Source organism: Pteropus medius, unplaced genomic scaffold (genome assembly GCF_902729225.1).
Source record: "Pteropus medius unplaced genomic scaffold, Ma_sr-lr_union100, whole genome shotgun sequence".
Lineage (NCBI taxonomy): Eukaryota > Metazoa > Chordata > Mammalia > Chiroptera > Pteropodidae > Pteropus > Pteropus medius.
In genome coordinates, this window is record NW_024351735.1 from 4,684,946 (window position 1) to 4,705,160 (window position 20,215).

At 36.1% G+C, this 20,215-nt stretch overlaps 1 protein-coding gene across 1 annotated transcript; it reads left to right on the forward strand.

The window, feature by feature from the left end:
- Positions 1-6,421: 6,421 nt before the first annotated feature.
- DEFB130A (defensin beta 130A) lies at positions 6,422-10,988 on the forward strand. Its single transcript, XM_039846523.1, has 2 exons — positions 6,422-6,479; positions 10,807-10,988. The coding sequence occupies exons 1-2, from the start codon at positions 6,422-6,424 to the stop codon at positions 10,986-10,988; spliced, it is 240 nt and encodes a 79-aa protein (XP_039702457.1).
- Positions 10,989-20,215: the final 9,227 nt, after the last annotated feature.

Sequence of the window (20,215 nt, forward strand, 5' to 3'; positions counted from 1 at the left end):
CCTTTTTTTTTCCTATAATGCAATATTTATGATGTCTTTATTCATTTGTTTAGTTCGCAGAATATGGATATTTTCTGCAATAATTTGGTACAATCTTATCTTAACTAGATTTAGGGAAAAACTGACTTTAAAACAGTAAAGTTATGCTGTAGGTCAGGAACTAAGTACATAAATGGTGAGAGAGCTAGATGGTTTGCTTTCACTTCCTCCTCTTCCCTCCTCTCCACTCTCTCGGGATACCAGCTACAGGCATCACACCTGAATTGCATTTAGTTTACAAAGACTATGTCTATTTTGGGTAGAGATAATAAACTGAGCCTCTCTACCTAGTCAATCTAGCCCTATATTAGTTATCCAGCCCTAGACTCTACAAAATTGGGTGCACAATATTTGTTCTGCAAGTAAACTGACTTCCTGTGAGTGTTTCTAAAAGTTCATAAGAGTCTCTTAATCTGGCTTTATTAAATTAAAATAATGTGGTACCCAATACCTATAATTTGGACTTGGCATGATCCCAAAGTGATTGTTTTTCTTATTTAGCCTGGAACCACGATGTCTTATATCACTAAGGGAAAAAAAACCGGAAAGACTGATATAATAGAGATGAAATCATAGTTTTAGTAGTTGGGGGAATGGGGAGAGGAGGACTACAAGAGAAAGAAAAAATTCTTATAAATACATGGGAAAGATGTCAAAACCTTGAAAGAACAACAGACTTTGGAGACACCTCAACTGCTATCAAAATAAGATGAGCAAACTCTCTGGAATCTCTAGGAAAAGTAACTTTCTGGTGTGTTCCAAAAAGCTGCTAGACACACTGATATATTCTTCATGGTTTTTATTAGTTTTCTCTTGTTGACTATAGAATGATCTCCTTACTTGTGTCTGTCTCTCTGCTTCCCTACAAATATCTTTTAGTTAGGCATGTACAGTAATAAAGTCTATTTATCCTATCCCTTGGCATTTTTATTCTTTTTAATCAAAATATCCTTTAATATTTACTTTACACCAGGCCTTAACATCCTATCTAAATCTTTAGGATTGTCGTGCATGCCACATTTGGCTTAATAATTCAATATGTTGACTAACCCATGAGAGGGATTGTGTGTGTGTGTGTGTTGCATGTTTCCAGCTCTTTCGTTCACGCAGTAAATATAAACATTGGATATCTGAAATAGAGATGATCATTGTAAATATTCCAGAAAGCAAATTTCAGACCTTGTCTTCCCACAGAAGCACTGATTTAATAGCCATCCAAGGATGAAAATACCATTATGAGAGTTCTGGAGTCCAGTGGAGAGATTTTAGCATGGCAATGTAGCACAAAACCTGAGAACAGCCACACCACATGGAAACAGGTAAGAAGAACAATTCCACTTTGTTTGTGGCCCCTCCTCTAAGGTGACAGCCCTCAGCACCAAAAGAGACTCCCTGGGCCTGTGATTTCTCTCACGGAGGAAAGAGAGAGCAAAGAGAGCATCTGGCTTCCCCATGCTTTAGGGGCATTGCCTAAGAGGCCCATTTTTGTCTCAACTCGTTCAGAATGCTGAGGGAACCAACACATCTAGATCATATGGGAGCAAATAAAAACAAAGAAAAGTCACAGAGACTCAAAGCCACCAACACACAGGTCTCAACAACCAATATTGCTGGCCTGCCTGCAGACCTCGCCATTCAACCTTCTCATGAACCCCAGCAGCCAACTGTCCACAGACTCTGGCAGCCTGCCTGAGCACACTCCCAAAGGTGGTCCCCTGAGCCCTCCACAGACAGCACATGGAGCTGTTAACCTAAAGATAAATGCCAAAGTGAGAAACGAGCCTTTATTCGAGATCAGAAAGAATAGCTATTTGAGAAGCACTGATTCAGGCAGAAACCCAAATAGTGTTCAGATTATGAGGTGAAAGCAAGAGCATTTTGTGAGAAAGGTAAGGGACATAACTGCATGAATAGAAAAAAGTAGTTTCTATTGGTGCAAATAAGCCAAGGAAGTGATTGCTGTAGGTGCAAATAAGCTAAGGTATTCTTTAGCTATACCTGATGGTGCTAATTTTGAGAACATCTTTCATTTTAGGTCTTGGAGTCAAGATTCTGTTTTCCTGTTAGCTTTGCAAACAGTTGTTTGAAATACAATGTTGCTTTGGCCCAGTCCAGAGGTTATTTTGCCCAGTCCAAACACTCCAAAGGTTCAAAAAGCAACACCTGAAAGGCGGAGCAACACCTGCTCTGGAATGGTTGCCTTGGCTCTGTTTTAAAACGGCTTCACTTCTGTCAACTTTTCACAGATATCAGCAGCTGGCTTGACTCTGTGGGACTGGTAAAAAGTGCATAACTGATGCTACTACTTCAGGAGGGAGGGAGAGTTGTGGAGATTGTACCTACCTTTCTAGCATAGTAGTCCACTGCCCTGGGAGAAAGGAGTGGGTGATTCTCTACACTCAGCACAACTCAGTAGGCTAGACTTGAGAATAATCTTTGGCTTCACACTGCCTTCCAGATCCACTGGGACACAGGCAAACCTTCTAGTCACACTAAGGCAGGATTTGTGTCTCCAAGGCTCCAGGCAGCCCTGCCCTTACAGGTTTGGGTAGCCCCACCCTCACGCCTTTGCTGAGCACTGCCCGTGCCATGGATTGGAGTCCCACACCTACCCTTCTCCTGAATTACAATTGCACATCGGTTGCTTGACTGGTTGGGATCTTGGGGCAACTTTGTCCCAAGGCTCCACCAGGCATTACCCTAATGAGGGCTTTCTGTAGCGGTCTCACCCTCACAGCAGTTCTCTGCCTGGGACCGTCAGCTCTCCAGGGCATCTTTTGAATCTAAGTGGAGGCAGCCATGCCCCATAGTTTTGCTAGGTACAGCACACACCATGCTAGAGGCCACAGGAGCTGCATCTGGGGCTACTGAGGAGCACAAGTGCAGAGAGCGGAGCCTCCAAAGTAGAGTGATTCCAGGTAGCAGGAGGTACCTCCTTTGAAATCATTCTATCATTCTGGCCACAGGCCCACACACTTTGGGCCAGTGTTGGGAGGGGCAGCCTCTATGATCTCTGAAATACTTTCAAGAGTTATTTTTTCATTGGACAGTAGGTCCTGCTTTCTGTTTAGATGGCTGATTAATCTCCCCATTGTCTTGATGAATAGCTCATAGCTTTTGTCGATATGACCAATCCATACTAACCTCATCAAATTCAGTGACTATCTTTGTGTTCTCTCCCAAACAAGCTTTCTCATTCCTTTCAAAGTGGTAGGCTGAGAGTTTCCAAATTTTTAAGTTCTGCTTCCTTTTTGATGAACAATTATGTCTTTAAGACATTTCTTCCTTTTTGCATTATATAATCAGTCAAGAAAACTAGGCCACTCCTTCAACACTTTGTTTAAGTATCTCCTTAGCCAAATATTCAGTTTCATAGTTCACAAGGTTTACATTTTATAAGACACTAGGACACGAACACAATTCAACCAAGTTCTTTGCCACTTTATAATAAGGACAGCCTTTCTTGTATCATCCAATAACACATTCCTCATTTCCATCTGAGAAGTCAACCAAATGACCTTTACCATCCATAGTTCTACCAACATTCTGCTCAAGATTGCGTATGTATTCTCTAAGAAAATAGAGGCTTTTTTTCCCTACGGTTCTGCTCTTTTCTTTGTGTGACCTCATCAGCGTCACCTTAAACGGTCCTACTCATGGCAAAGTAGGCTTTTTCTAGCACATACTTCAAAACTCATCCAGCCTATTACTAGTTCTCAAGCCATTTCCACATTTCTTAGGTATCTGTTACAGCAACACTCCATTTCTTGGTCAATTTTCCGTCTTAGTCCAGGCAGCTATGACAAAATACCATGGACTGGGTGGCTTAAAAATAACAGAAATTTATTTCTCAGAGTTCTAGAGCCTCAATCCAAATTCAGAGTGTCAACACAATCAAGGTTTGGTAAGATCCCTCTCTAGGTTGTAGACCGTCAACTTCTTGCTACATCCGCACATGATAAAAAGGATAAGCAAGCTCTCTGGGATTTCTTTTATGAAGGTACTAATCCCTTTCATAAAGGCTCTTCCCTCACAATTTAATCACGTTCCAAAGGTTCCACCTAATACCATCATTTTGGGGATTAGAGTTTCGACATATGAATTTGCGGGGAACACAATCATTTAAACCACAGCAGTATCATTGTCAAATTTCAATTGACTGTGGGTCTATTTCTGAACTCTGTTCTGTCCCAGTTGGTCTATATCTCTATCCATACATTAAAATCAACTGTCTTGATTATTATAGATTTATAGTAAGTTTTTAAATAGTATGTCTTCCAATATTCTTTTAAAAAATTTTTGTCATTCTATGCCTTTGAATTTGAATAAACATTTTATAACCAGCTTCTCAGTTTCTATAAAAATAAAATCATGGTGGGATTTTAGTTGGCATTATATTGGATATTTAAATCAATTTGGGGAGATTTTAGATCTTGGTGGTAATCAGTCTTCTGTTCCATGAACACTGTATGTCTCACCATTCATTTAGGTCTTTAATTCCTCCCTTTAATGTCTTCTAGTTCTCAGTATAGAAATCTTGCAAATATATTGTTAGATTTATCCCTAATTGTTTTATGTTATCTGAAATCATTGTAAATTATGTTTTTTTAAAAAAAATGTTTAAATGTCCATTGCTTGCATAAGTAAATACAATTGACTTACATGTTGTTTCTACAAACTTACTAAGCTCACTTATCATTCTAATAGTTCATTGGTGTGCTTTGAGACTTTCTACACAGAAAATCACATCATTCCTGTGCATAAAGACAGTTTATTTCTTTATTTCCAATCTGTAGGAATGTGAATTTTCTTGCTTTACTATACTGTGTAAGATCTCCAATACAGGAGTGAACATAGAAATCCTAGTCCTTTCCTTACATAAGGAAAAGATCATTCAGTTTTTCAACATTAATTATGGTGTTTTTTTAAGATTTTTTATAGATACTATTAACAGGTTAAGAAATTCCTATTTATTTGTAGTTTGCTGAGTTTTTATTCACAAATGGCTATTGATGTTGTCAGCTGTTTTTCCTACATATAGGGAGATAATCAAATGTTTTATTTGCTTTTAGTCTGAATTATATTGATTAATATTTGAATGTTGTAACAATCTTGCATTTCTAGAAAATACCCCATTTGGCTATGATTTATTATTCTTTTTATGATATGTTTATTCTTTTTTACTGTTCATGAGTAATAGTATTCTATTTTTAGTTTGATTTCTTGCAAAAGTCATTGCCAATTGGTGTACAATTAGAGTCAAAAACAACAACAAAAACAAAATTCATTGGTAATTTTCTCTTCTCTTTCAATTTTTGAGAGTTTTGAAAAATTGGAATTATTTATTCTTTAAATACTTGAGAGAATTTACCTATCAGTGACATAATTTAGTTTTGAATTTTGTTTAAATTTTAAAATTACATATTAAATTTCTTTCATAAATATAAGACTATTCATATTATCTAGAACTTTTTGAGTAAGCTTTGGAGGTTTTTTATTTCAAAAAATTGTCTAGTTTAAATAAGTTATATTCGTTAGCATAAAATGTTTAGGAACGCTATTGAAATTAAGATATATCAGGTTTTTTTTTAAGTGCTATACTTTTAATATATTTCATGTAAGCCTCATGGTAACCAAAAGGGAAAAACCTGTAGTAATTACACTATAGAACAATATTTTGTTTCCATATGTTGGGATAAGTTGAGAGAATGGGATTCTCCTTAAGCTGTAGTTATAGTCTTTTGAAAACAGATGGCTATTGAGGAAATAGTGCGCTCTTTATCTCTGATATTTTAACTCTCTTGATCTCACTATTCTTATCATTTGGGACAGTTACACAAAGGATTGATATCAGATAAGAAAATGTTATTTTTCCATGTGAACTAAGTGTATTTACCTTTCAGATGCTATTAAGAACATTGTACATGTGGGACACTAGACTCTCTTTTATGGAATAATTTAAAAATACAGCTTCTTTTCTAAAAATGGTCCTTGGACAATTCTCTTATCCTTATTGTGAAAAGAGTGTATTGTGGAAGAGTTCTCTTGAAAGTCAGAGGCCTTATGGTAATAAGGACTTCACACTCACAGGACTCTATTTCTTGGCCTCTTTCAAAAGAGAGTTGACCAAAGGTACTGACTTCTTGGGAATTTGAGAGTCCATAAAAAAAGTGAAGGATTGGTCATCTGGTTTCCTATAATTAGGTTAATTTGTCACCAAATTTAGAGACTCTAGGGTTTGGAAATATTCCAACAGAAGCTGTTTTATTTTCTTACTTGTTAAGCTTCACTGACCAAAAGGAACCTCAGTCCCTCAGAAGTAAATAAAAGGCTCTGTGTTCTACTATCCTTCATCACTCACCTCTCTACTGGGCATTCAACCATGAAACTCCATTCCGTTCTTTCTGTTCTCCTCTTCTTTGTGACTATAATACCAAAAGGTAAGATGGTGAAAATTATACAGGTAGGTTTCTTAGGAGGCCTACTAGGATGCTCAGTTACATGGTGGCCATCTCAACTCAGATCTTAATGCACAGCCTTTAGGAATTCAAAATTCCAACATGATCATCTCCCTCAGAACTTAAGAGGACAAACTTGCAAAGCAGGACAAACAGTTCCATCAACAGAAAACAAGATCCAAGAGCTCTGTGATCAGACAAAGGGGCCCAAGCAGAGAGAGGGGTGAAGAAACTTTGACTTGCAACTTAAGGATTAGCATACAGATCAAGTAGCTTTTACAAGGTCCCTGATCACAAAAGTAGAGTGAAAATGGCAGTTATTGCTTTCAACCTGGTTAGCAGTTGAAAGATGTAGAGTTTATTGGTAAGGAATATTTGTGGAGGGTAGAAGTTAGATGCATAAGACAGAGCTCAGTAAAAAAGGATCTCATCAAGTTATGAAAAACCAATAGGGAGCAGAGGAATTTGGAAAAAGCATAAACAGAGGAAAGAAGCTTCAATGGCAAAATTTTAAGCAAAAGACAAAAATATGAAAGAGGCATTTTAAGAATTTGAGTTACATCCTTAGGATCTTTAATTCAAAAGTTTGAATATTAACATGTAGAATCAAAGGAAAAAAGGAAATGTGGTCCCCTTCAAGCTGGTTCATCCAGATTTTTGTAAAAACTGATGAAATTCCTTTCTCCACTGTTAGCAGACAGATGTTCAGATCCCTCAAAATAGAACATAGTCTGGATAACTATCTCTTCCTCGATTCATCTCTAAGATTCTTTTAAATAAAATCAAAAATACTCATTTGTTTAATCTTTGCCTAACCCATGGATATCTTGGGACCTACTGGATATATAGTTGTATTCTCCTGAAGGAGTTTATATAATTCTCATGTGTTTCTCAGTTTTGTCAGAAGAAAACACAATCGTGAGGAGACATACTTATAATGGAATGTAATGTAGAACTATATGATGTTAATGACTTAAAATTAGAAGATGATTTAATTGTTAATTCTTTAATTTTACAGATAAGGGAATTCTTTCCCACATAAGGAATATGATTTTATTACGGTCACATAGGTAGCAGCAACACTGCAGCAGCTAGATCCAAGTATCTTTAATATGGGTCGGTGTTGTTTGCATCAGTCTACATGTGTGGGTATGCCCATAAAATGATAGTCTTGAATTCTGTCAAGCTTTTTACCTCAAAATTTCCCAATTAGATATTGAGGAATCTAAGGAGATTTTCAAGTCTCCTTTTTTGAGAAGACACAATATCTTTTAAACATCTCACTTCACTTTTTTCCAAATTACTTTCCTTCATTGTTTAAGGCAGACATGTTGAATCAGCTTAATGTTCTGACATTATTATTGGACTATTATTCTGGCCTTTAGATTTTCCTCATCTGTGTCCTTTAAAATCAGTTAAATGACTGAAAGCAGCTCAGCATAAAATGATTGCCTCCATCCAAAATCATATCTCGTGTTATGAGTCTGGTCTTTTATTGAAAAAGTTAAGGAGGAATAGATTTCCCGGAAGTAAAAGTCTAGCCAAAATCTAACATTATAGAGGGAGAAAGGATGTGGCAACGGCTCAGTCTTAGGGTGGGAAGAAAACTGAGAAAATACATTGTTCTAGAGCAAAGGCCAGAAACAGCTATTGGGAAAATAGGATTATAGGAAATCTAGGCCTAAGATTTAGAGAAACTAATACAATAATGACAAGACTGGACGCTCACAAATAGAATAGTACATCCAAGAGCAGGGAGCAGATAGTCAAAAATAGGCTAAAGTCAAAAGGTTTTAGAAGGAATGAGATAAAAAGCATGTGTGGGGTCAAAGAGTACTTAACTGCATCCAATGGTAACAAATATTTATTGAGCACCTATTATTTAACAAAGACTATGTTAGATACTTAGAATACAAGGGGAAACAAAAGAAAGTGATTTCCCGTAATACAGAAGACAGATGTTAGTCAAACGATTACAAAAATTAATATATAATTATAAGTTTTTTAATAAGTACAATGAAGAGGAACAGAGTATTACAAGTGGTCACTGTCTATTTGGAACGTCAGAGAAGCCTTCCTAGTGGCATGCCTTTTGAGCTGAAAACTGAAAGATAAATGTTAGTTAATGAATCCCTTGCAAGGAACACTTCTTCTAGGCAAAGGAAGAAGCCAGCGACATGTCCCTGATGAAGAAGTAAGCAGTGTGCTTAAGGAACTGCAAGAAGGCCGCTATATGAGAGCGCCAGTTTAGATTAGAAAACTTGCCAAGCATTCTATGACTTTATACCAAAGTATGGCATCAATGCTAAATCAGGGTGGAGGGGGCATTTGAAAAACGAGGAGGGCAAGGCAATCAGATTTTATTCGTGGGTAATAGTAATTACTAGTATCTAGATCACTCGGGGGGTTTTGATTTATGCACACAAACTAGGATTATCTATGGGTTCTAGGAAGCCTACAAGTTTGACAGGTTTCCTTGACAGATCTCCCACTTTGTTTCACTACTTTCATTATTTTTTCTTCAGAGTCTCTCTTCCTGGCTCTGCCATAGAAAGAGTTGCAAGTTTACAATAGTTTCCTTCTTTTCTCATCCTGAGAAAACACCAGCAACTGTGTGAAAGTAATGGGTATAAATAACAATCATGAAGGATTAGAAAATCAAAATTTCTAACTTTTCAATCTGGTAATTTCTGTAATCTAAAGGTAAATAAACCTGTTCTAATTCTGTATGGATTCTCTAAGTCATAATCATGTTTGGACTTGAAAATATGTACTCTCCCAACACTCTGCTATCTTTTGTGCCTCCATCTTTAATTTGATGAGGCCCCTTCCATATTCTCCCAAAGTAATTTCTTACTTTAGGCACCAAGATCCAGACTCTATTAAAGTAGGATCCCAGGGTAGAAGACAAAATCATCAAAGATGGTGAGGAGAGTGTATCATTGAAGGTGTGAAGGACTCGGAATTCACAGGCTGAAACAATCAGGACCAACAATAATAGATATGGGACTGGTAGGCAGGGTGAAAAACAAACCTTATGAATCTGGGAGACATTATGTAAGTGAACTGAGCCAGTCAAAGGAGATAAATGCTGCAGGATTTCACTTACATGAGGTATCTAAAATATTCAAACTCATAGAAACATAGAGTAGAAGAGTGGTTGTCAGGTGGTGGTGGGTGGGGAGAGAAATAGGAGTTGTTGTTCAAAGGGTACAAACTTTCCATTATACAAGATGAGTAAGTTCTAGAGATCTGCCATACAACATTCTATCTATAGTTAACTATATTATATTGCACACTTAAAAATGTAAGAGAATAGATCTCATGTTTGGTGTCCTTACCACAATAAAAACTGTTACATGGGGTTAATATCAGAATTAGCCTCCCCACAGATATGTCAAGAATCCTTCAGAGGCATGTCTTCCAGGTCATGATGTTCCTTTCCTCCAGGGCAGTCAAGATCAGCCCTCATTTGTCTCTCCCAAATCAGTTATGCCGGGAAGATAGTACAAGGTTAGTATATTACAGGATAGTAAAGACAAAACGAGATACAGAATGAAGTGGGTTAATAGAATGGTTTAGAAACTAACTTCTATTAATGAACATGAACAGAGTGACTCTGTTATGTAATGTCTGCTGTGATCCATAGGGAAAAGAATGAGCCCTATTTCTACAGGAAAGGCTAGAGGAAGGATCCTGAGACTAAAGGAAACTGCTATGTTGGAGCACACATTTAGTTATATGCTTCTCAGCAGCCCAATGAATTAAGACATATGGGTATATTTAAGAAATATATCTCAGCTCTGAGAGAAATTATCTCCATATACCTACATATTAAGGACATTGAACAATATAGAAAATGTGTTTCTTGCATAGTCCGGAAATGGAGAAATTAGGTAAGGTGGAATCTGAAGGGATCCATAGACTTTCTATAAAAGAAGATGAGAACCTATGCCAGGACAATTCACTAGATGGAAAATTTAACAACCCTGTGCTTTACCCATTAAATACAAAAGACACCTCTCTAGCCATGGTGACAATAACAAAGGGCCTCACACATTTCAAAACGTGCTTTCCAGGGGAAGACATCTCTCTAGAAGCTTCTAGAACTCAACTTGCCCTCTCCAAGATGTGTATAGTTCCACCCTCATCTCCTTCCCGCAAAAGGCACTTCTTTTGCCTAAGTGTCTGATCTTTTCACATATAGGTAATATTTATCTCTTCTATCCCAAAGCCATTTATTGCTTTATGTACATTACCAATAATTTGATGGTGACTTAATGATGTTGTCAAATCTCTTCTTGTGCAGCAACAACTGGCATTATCCCGGGGCAAAAACAATGTGTTCTTTTGAGAGGAGTGTGCAAAAGGGGCGGATGCACCACCACAGATGATACCATTGGTGTATGTAACGATGAAAAAAAATGTTGTAGAAAGTGGTGGATATTGTTTCCCTATGCAACGCCGGTTCCCAAATCAAAATCTCCTTAGATGGAAGCCTATATAAGCCCTTCGAACTCCAGAACACATGGACAAATTTTGCAGACTCTTGTTTAACCCAACTTGTTTTACCTCCCTTGGTTGGAAATAAATGTTCTAATTCTACATGTACTTACCCCTGAGAAATTTCTTCTTGATGTACATGCAAGTCTCTTAAGAACTATAAGACTAAACAAATAATAGAGAAATCTCATACCCTAAAGATATTTATACAAAAGATTACTTTCTTAAAAAAAAAACAAGATAAAGATAATTTTAAATATGTAAAATAACAAGTGTATAAAATAGCATTAGATGGTGTTTGATTATCTGAAGTGGAATATCAGCCTTCTTCCTTATATGATTGTGAACAAATATCATTTCATTACTATGAGAAACCAACTTGGGAGATCCGGGTTAAGGTCTGTTAATCACATGGTCTGGCTAATAACCACACCTGAGAATGAGGCACACTCCCCACTCAGTCAAGCCAACACTGGTCTGAGGCTGATGGTTCCTTCACTTCACCTTGGCCTTGGAAGAGTAGAAAAGAGGAACTCTTTGCAATTAGGCTCACTGGTAGGACAAGCTAGAGAGTTCAGGAGCTGGCAGTTCTTTCCAAATTCCATTTTCTGGCTGGAATAATTTCTAACAGAATAATAATTCTGGATCATTTCTACTTTACAGTTAAGAATATTAAAAGGCAAGAAAGATATCAGGAATCTTACATGACATGACTTACACAAAGAACCTTTTGAATGAGGCCTACCAATCAAAATTTAGGGCTTTTTTTTTTTTTCTTAACCTTAAAGCTTATAGTCAATCAAAAGGAAGGCATGTTATTTTCTAATAATTCTTTAGGATTCATGTTCCTATTATGTAGGTGGACAGCAGTTGTCCACAAGGCCATAAATTTCTTGAGTGCAAAAGCCATCTTTATCTGTACCTGTATGTCCAGCACATCCTACAGTCTTACAACACATTGTTTATAAGCACAGCTTTTGAGTCAGTCATATTTAAGTTAAAACTGCTGTTCTTTTGCTCAGTCATATATGACTTTGAACTCTTTACTTAATGTTGCTTTGACTGAAAATTATTTCAATAAACAGGAAAATAAATAAATCCTAGTGACAAAAAGATTCACTCCAGTTTATCCAAGCTTTTCAGTGACTATTCATTTCTAACAGAATGCCAGTTAAATATATATTTCAGATAAACAATGAATATTTTTAGTATAAGAATGTAGACTATTTGGCACATAGTTACACTAAAATTATTCATATGTCTAAAATTCAAATTTAATTGAGTCTCCTGTATTTTCATTTGTTAAAGCTGGCAACCCTATTTTGAATCCACATATGCAGGAAATTCCAGGAATTACCTTTGCTTGATAGAATGCTTCCTTGCCAACCACGCTGAAACTCACCTCTTAATCATTCTCCCCTATATTTTGGGTCTAATTTATCACACACTGCCTGTCTTTCTCTATGATAATAGGGCTACCTAGTTCCCATCGCTAGTTATGGGATTATTGTCATGCATTACAAATACAGGTCAGTAGATTTTTGCAAAATTTGACAGTCCTATAATCATCTGGAGCCTCATATACACTGTCCTCTTTGGATTTCACCCAATTTTCATTGCTCCTCTGCAAAAAAAACCATGGCGACTATACAAGCACTACTTAGAGAGCAACATTCAGGCTCTCTCCCTGGACATAAACATGCCCCCTCTGCTCATTTTAAATAATCTCATTGCCACAACAGCTGTTGATTCTGCTTTGCTGAGCTGTTCAGTAGATTGCGTGATAATGCCATGAAATTTGAGCAGATTAGCATGCCTTCTCCCATAGTACTTTCATCTGCCTGTTAACGTTTATGAAAATCAGGACTCATGCATACTGTACATTTAATAGTCTAATATTTTCCAAAGGAATTACATAGTTTCTTTCAATGGGTTCTTATACTCCCAATGAATGGGTAAGAATAGAACATCTGTTTTTGTAATTTAGAAGGTTATGGTACATGCCTAGTTATTACAAATTGATAAGCTTCTATTCTCACAGTATAGTAGCTATTGGTTGGAAGAATTTGTTCCTCATTCAGCAGGATATAATGAGAAAGTTAGGATGTTAATTCTAGACAAGAATTAGGGGTATAATTGTAAATTGATATTAAAGTTACATACTCCATTAATATGTTTGAAGTTTATTCCAAAATTGTGGTTTTTTTCAACTATTATATAATTTTTAATAAAAAATTTTCAGGTAGCCCTGTCATTTGTAATGAAATTGTTCTTTAAAAATGTATGTTCCCAACCATGAATAATTATCATTTCTGTTCATTGAATTCTGAATGATACCAGTGCCATTGCTTTTTTAAAGTTTTAGGGGAGATTCTAATAAAAGTAGACAAAATTTTCATTTGATGCAGTATAATTTTTCACTATATTGCTTATTAAAAAATACTGTTACACAGTATAATTAAAATATTTATTATCTCTTCCTTTTGAAGAATACTAACACAAATGTTGGCAGTTCTGATATTATTCTAAACGATATGCCTCTTGAAAACACAGAACCTTCTAAATTTCCTTTTATGACTGAAGAAACCAAGATCTTAAGAAGATAAACATATTGCCTAAGGATTTATGGATGATAAGGTTAAAGATTTAAGGTGGATGATAAAGTATACAATAAAAATAGAAGCAATATGGATTGCACAGCCAGAGCAGAATCATAAAATGTAAAGTAAGGCTTAAAACTGCAATAACATAATTCTCTTGCTTGATGTAGCCCACATAATTAATGACTATATGCTTACTATAAGCCCAATAACAAAGTAAAATGTTGCCACTTGTGTATTCAAAGAATAAGTTAAATCAATGCTCAGGAGAAGAACAGATATTATTAGTATTAATACTATACATGAATTCTTGCTGAGGTTCTTCACAAAGAGAACACCACCATATAACAGATAAGTGAGAATGGCTCACACATTCCAGACAAGAACCAGGTCCAAAACCCAGATCTACTGATTTTCCACCATACTATGTAGAGATGTTGGTTTCTGATTCATCTCAGCAAGACTGTAGATTCCTCATTCTGTTTTCAGTTTCTTCCATCCTTCAATAGGATATATACATGTTTTTTCTATGAAAGCCAATTCCCTCTGATCACAACTCAAGATAACTTGTTATTACAAGAAATTGTTTTTAAATGTTCATGGGGACTGAAAGCTCCAGAAATATGCAATATAATGTAAACAGAAGTCAATCATTCTTGAAGAATATTGTCCTAGTTTTAGTATAATTGGGAAGATCTATACTGAGATGCCAATTTTGGTTATTTGCATAGGTACATTTGAAAAGCCATTGCACTTTGGCAAATGTACTCATTAGGTTTTGGGTTCTGGTAGGCATTACATTTTTAGAGAAAAGTGAAGCTGAATTGGTAGTAGCATGTAAACTCTGGAATCCCGCTTTCTTTGGCCTCCAAAACACTGCCTCGACAGGTGTCCTGCAACAAACACTACACAAACAGCCTGATTATGGATATACCATATATCTAGGTTTGAGTGAATACAGTAGGAAGACGGTTCATCCCCAAATTTAAATAAAATGCTTATTTATGTTCATTATAATCAAGTAATTTTAAATGCAAAAATTAAATCCTTAAAAGGACAGGATAACTTCAGAGCTGTTTTACTAGAGATTTGATAAATTGGACAGGTTAAACATTGTGTATCCATCTCAAAATGTTTATAATTCTATGCTTCCATAAAATGTAATATTTTGCTTTTTCTCTCATTCTTGTTTTCCTAAATATAGTTTGTCATGGTCATTGAGCAAAGTGTGTCATATTTATTCTGTTTATGCTTTCCTGTGGCTATTTCCCTTTACTTGGATTTTCACTTATTTTGATTAAATAATATCATGCCTTTGGGCCTTCTCATTCAGGCTTATCCTGTCTTAGAGATATCAGACTGGCTTGTGATTTGGACACTTTTCCTCCAGATAGTTGGGTGGTTAATTCTCTTCCCTCCTTTAAGCCTTTACTCAAATGATACCTTTCCAATCAGGCCTCCTCCTCATTACCTTTTGAAAATTGCAACCCTGCCCAGGATTTCCAAATAACTTTTAGCCAGTTGTAATATTTGCTTTTTCCCAAAAGTACTTCTACTTTATAACAAATGGGCACATTTAATTTTATTTTTATTAATTATTTTCTATGTTATCCTTCTACAATATGAGCTCCAAGAAGGTAAGGAATTTGTCTTATTTACTGATGTATTCCAAGGAACCTCAACTTTCCCTGACAAGTATTGGGCATTCAATAAATAATTACAATGAATAAATAATAAAACATGTCAGAATGTGCGGCATATCATGTAGACCCAAACTGGCTTGTAATAAATATTTGCCAAAGCCCTGGAACAAAACACCTGTAAAAATCATTTACGAGATCGTCTGGTGGTGTCTGAAACGATGTTTGTTGGTACTAAGGAATTGCTGTTGAATGTTAGTGTGATAACAGAATTGCGGAGTATTTAATAAAAGAGTTCTTACTTTTTAAAAATATTTACTGAAATATTTGCCAGTAGAAAAACAATCTCTGAATTTTGCTTCACAATAATTTTGTAGGGGAAAGATAGTAAGTAGCTGGAGTCATAGCAGAGATGTGAATAGCTAAGAGTTGCTGAAGGTTGTCTCTTAATGATGGATACGTAGAGTTTTCTGGTACTGTTCCCTCTACATTTGTGGATATTGGAAGTTTTTCAAAAAAAAAAATTAGAAGGCTCTGTATATTGAAATAAATCACCTACCTTCTAATATGATGAATAAAATAGATGTTCTTAGGAATGTAAAATTTAGCCTATCTTTGACAGTTCAAAAACTTTATACCTCAGAGAGATTGTGAACATTACTTATTTTTCCTCTGTGTATGAATATAGATTAACAGAGTTATACTAGGTAAAATGGAGTGCCAGAAAAACTATATGAAACAGCAAAAAACAAACAGACAAACAAACAAAACAACTAAATTATGTGACACCAACTTTTTATTTCAAGGTATAAAAGGAAATAGTCACAGGAAAGCATAAATAGAATAAACATAACACTCTTTGCTCAATGACCATGACAAGCTATATTTAGGAAAACAGAATGAGAGAAAAAGCAAAACATCACATTTTATAGGAGTGTAGAATTATAAACATTTTGAGATGCATACACAATGTTTAACCTGTTTAATTTACCAAATCTCTAAAAATGTCCAGTTATTCAAAAAATGATCCAACTATTTTATATATATAAAATATATACATAAGATATATATGAGATCTTATGTAAGATATATATGACATCTTACGTATATGTCGTATATATAGCCACAATTTATATTATGATATTTGTTCCTTCTTAGCAACATTTTCCTGAAAATCTCATTCACATAGATGGTTTCATTTACTTTTTATATACAATGACTACCAAATGTCTGTTTTTAGAAGCCCAGACCTCACTTTTGTCCTGAAAGCTCATGTATACAACCGTGTATTGAATATCTTTTTGGGACATTTAAACACAATTCAAATTTTATATGGCCCAAACTAAACTAATCTCATTCTCCAAAACTGTTTTTCTTTCATGTTTCTGAAAAACACCGTGCCCTTCCCAGATCAAAAACAGAAATCTGTCCTTTATCTAGCTCCCTTCCCTTTCTGCCTCTCCATAAGTCCTGTCGGTCACAAAACCCTGTAGCCATCACCCAGATGGAGGCTATTAGGACCATGTGCCCCAAGATAGTTAGAGGGGTTCACCATCCCCACTCCTGGCTAAACAGTTGGAAGCACTGTGCTCCTCTTGTCTGACACCTCCTGGTGCACTATCAAATGCAATTTGCAAACTGTCTTATAGTTTCCTCGCTTCTCTTTGCCACTGCTATGGGCAGTACTGAACTCCAGCCTGAGGCTTTTCGCGGGACCCCAAGCTTTTGCATGATGACCGGCCAGCTGGGACCTCAGCAGCAGTGTGGGAGGGCTTGGGACCTGAATTTGGGCTGACTTTGGGCCAGCCTGGCTGGGCTGGATAGGACCCCTAGCTGTGGCGGCAGTACTGACTCTCACATGGATGGGCGCCACCAAGGCCGGGCTGGCTAGAGCATCCAAGTTGAAAACACATCCCTCTGAGGCCTAGGAGGGGTGTCCTGGGACCCACCAGCAGGACGCTCCTGAAGACCCAGGAATCACTGACAGACCCCCAGCTCCCAACAGGGGACCCATAGCCTGGAGCTGCCTGTGCAGCCTGAGTTCCCTCTGGCTATTCCCAGCCCTGCACCTTCAGTACCTAAGGTTCCCAGGATCCTCTGGCTTGAACTCACACATTGTCCCTGACTCCTGCATCCTGGCCATCCCACTGTTAACCGTAGCAATAAAAGGATATGGCTTGTTTACAGAAAAATAAAGACTGGAAGACTTAAAACAGAAAACATTTATTTCTCACAGTTCTGAAGGCTAGGTAATCCAAGATCAAGATCAGGGAAATCCCACATCTAGTAAGAGCCCACTTCCTGATGTCTAGATGGTCATCTTTTTTTTACTGTGTCCTCACATGTAGAAAAGGAGCTAGCTAGCTCTCATGTCTCTTTTTGTAAGGGCACCAATCCCATTTGTGAGGGCTCCACCCCACATGACCTTATGACCTTCCAAAGTCTACACCTCCTAAGGCCGTGGCATTGGGAATTTGATTTCAACATAAGAATTTGGGGAGACACAAATATTCAGTACATAACAATACCAAAGAGAGAATATTGTGAAATGTTCATATTCAAGCATTGAGAGGAAAGGGAAAATGTCAGAGAAGCTGTAGCATAAGCAATAACTTGATGTATCACAGTGGATGAGGAAAAGAGTAGTGAACATGAGTAGAACAAAATGAGCAAAACTCTAGAGTCAAGAAGGACAGGCCTGTCACTACATTTGAAAACTAGGAAACTATTGATGACCGTTAGCAGTGAAGAGCTCAGTTAGGATCTGAAGGCAGATTTCAAGATGTAATAAGAAGTTTAAGCTGGTATTTCAAGACATTTTGTGCAAGTAAATGCAAGAAAGTGATGGATTGTTATTGACTCTAAGAACATCTACAGAGATATTTTTAAGGCTCTGTTCAGTAGTCCAGATGAGAATTGGGCTAAATGTGCTTCCATACTAATGAAACTGTTCTGGAAATGATGTTTCTTTTTATTTCCATGCCTAGGGTCTATTAAATCATTTGAGCTGTCTTTATTTAAACTATAGGTAACAAAAATTAAAAGCAAAACAAAGAAGTTCCACCATTTTGGGGTAACTTTGTGTTTCTAAATAGAAGTATGCATAATTGGGCTGACAAATTCAAATCTAAGTTTATTAGATACAGATAATTATTTAGTGATGAGGCATGCAATCTTATAAATTTTTTTGATCTGTAATATTCATACCTGACAGACTTTTGATAAGGAAATAAACTATTTACCAAAGAATACATCTGCTTATCTGATGTGTTTGAGGAGCAAGCCTTTTATTACATAAGCATGTATTTATATCTTAATACCAGTTATGACTTATTAGTTCTGACAGAAATTAAGCATCTAAATAGGAAATGCTGTCACTCTTAGAGATGTCACCAGGAGAGAAAATTAGCTCATAGTTCCAGCTCTCTAAATCAGCCATGCATTTAAAAGAGTAAGATAAAAAAGACTGAATAACACTCGGGCTTCTGTGTATTAACATCAGGCAAATTTTCCAAGAAATATTTACTGATATCCCATTTAACTAAGCCATATCTATCACTGACAGCAGAGTAACTACTTTCAGCATTTTTATCTTGACTAAAACTGGAGAAAATCTGATAGTAATCGTGAAATTAATTTTCGTAAGGATGTAATCTACATTTATCATTTGGTAAAGTGGTTACTTTCTGGTGTAAAGCCTATTATTTTAAATGGTAAGAGAAGATATAAAAAAGTAAGACAGATTTTTCTTAATTTACTTCAAAGAAAAAATCTTTACTAATTTCTACAATTCAGTGGTTTTTCTATTTTTGAAACGAGATTCATCATGTTTTATAAAAGATGTATTTCATGATGATCAATATATTGTTTTGTGGCTTATTAATCCAATAGTGGTGATGACTGTTTTCATATTAACAGTATTACGAGAGCACTCCAAAATTATCATATAGATATGAGGGTTATTCTGGCTTAGCCATAACTGTGCAGTGATCACCAGTTTGAATCAAACCATCTAGTTCATTTAATGGGTGTCCCAATACCCTGCTTCTCCCTAATTAACCTGATATGAAACTCTGCCTGTTGACACAATATCCTCACAGCTAAGGGATAATTGCCAAATTAATGGTAGTTTAAAACTGTAGCTGTATTCCAAAAGCGTCCCCAGAATGCATTTTTCTAGGGAACACACTAGCCCATGAACCAGCTGGAGTTGTATTCTGCTTTCCTGTTAGCTCTGGTTCATGTATAGCTTTAACCATCTACCACTAAGAGCTCCACTTGGTACCCGCTCTTTTTGCTTGAATCAGTCTCATTCGTAGCTTTCCTAAAACATACAAACTCCCTATCAGTCTCTACCTGTTAAGACACTAGGCAATATACATGTAATAAGTTACTAGCAATATTCATAAAACTTCATCCTATTTTTTCATAATTGCACTATAAACTTCCCCATACTGTTTTCACTTGATTTTTGACCCTGCTATACTCTCCTCCTAGAATACCTGCACTTGTAAAGCATCTTGTAGCACTAGCTGTCAATTTATCTGTGTCCTTATATTTTAAGACACTTAAAATATAAGGACACAGATAAATTGACAGCTAGTGCTACAAGATGCTTTACTTATAGTTGGGTCTTGTTATCCATTTTTTAAAAATCTAGCCTGAAAAACTATTGTTTTATTTAGTATATAGTCTATGTCATCTTCTTATTTGTTCTCTATTTGTCTCTTCTATTCTTTGTCCTTTTAGTTGCTTTTCTTGCCTTCTTTTATATTAGTAAAGTTTTTTCTTTGTTGTTCTGTTAAATATGCTCTATTAGCCCTTTCATTATAACTTTAGAATTGTATTTTAGTGATTATGCATTCATGACTTTAAATTAGATTGTTATCACTTTCCATAAAATACAAAGTCTTACCATAGTTTATATTTATTCCCCTGCCTTTTATTTTTGCTATATATTTAACTCTACGCCTTG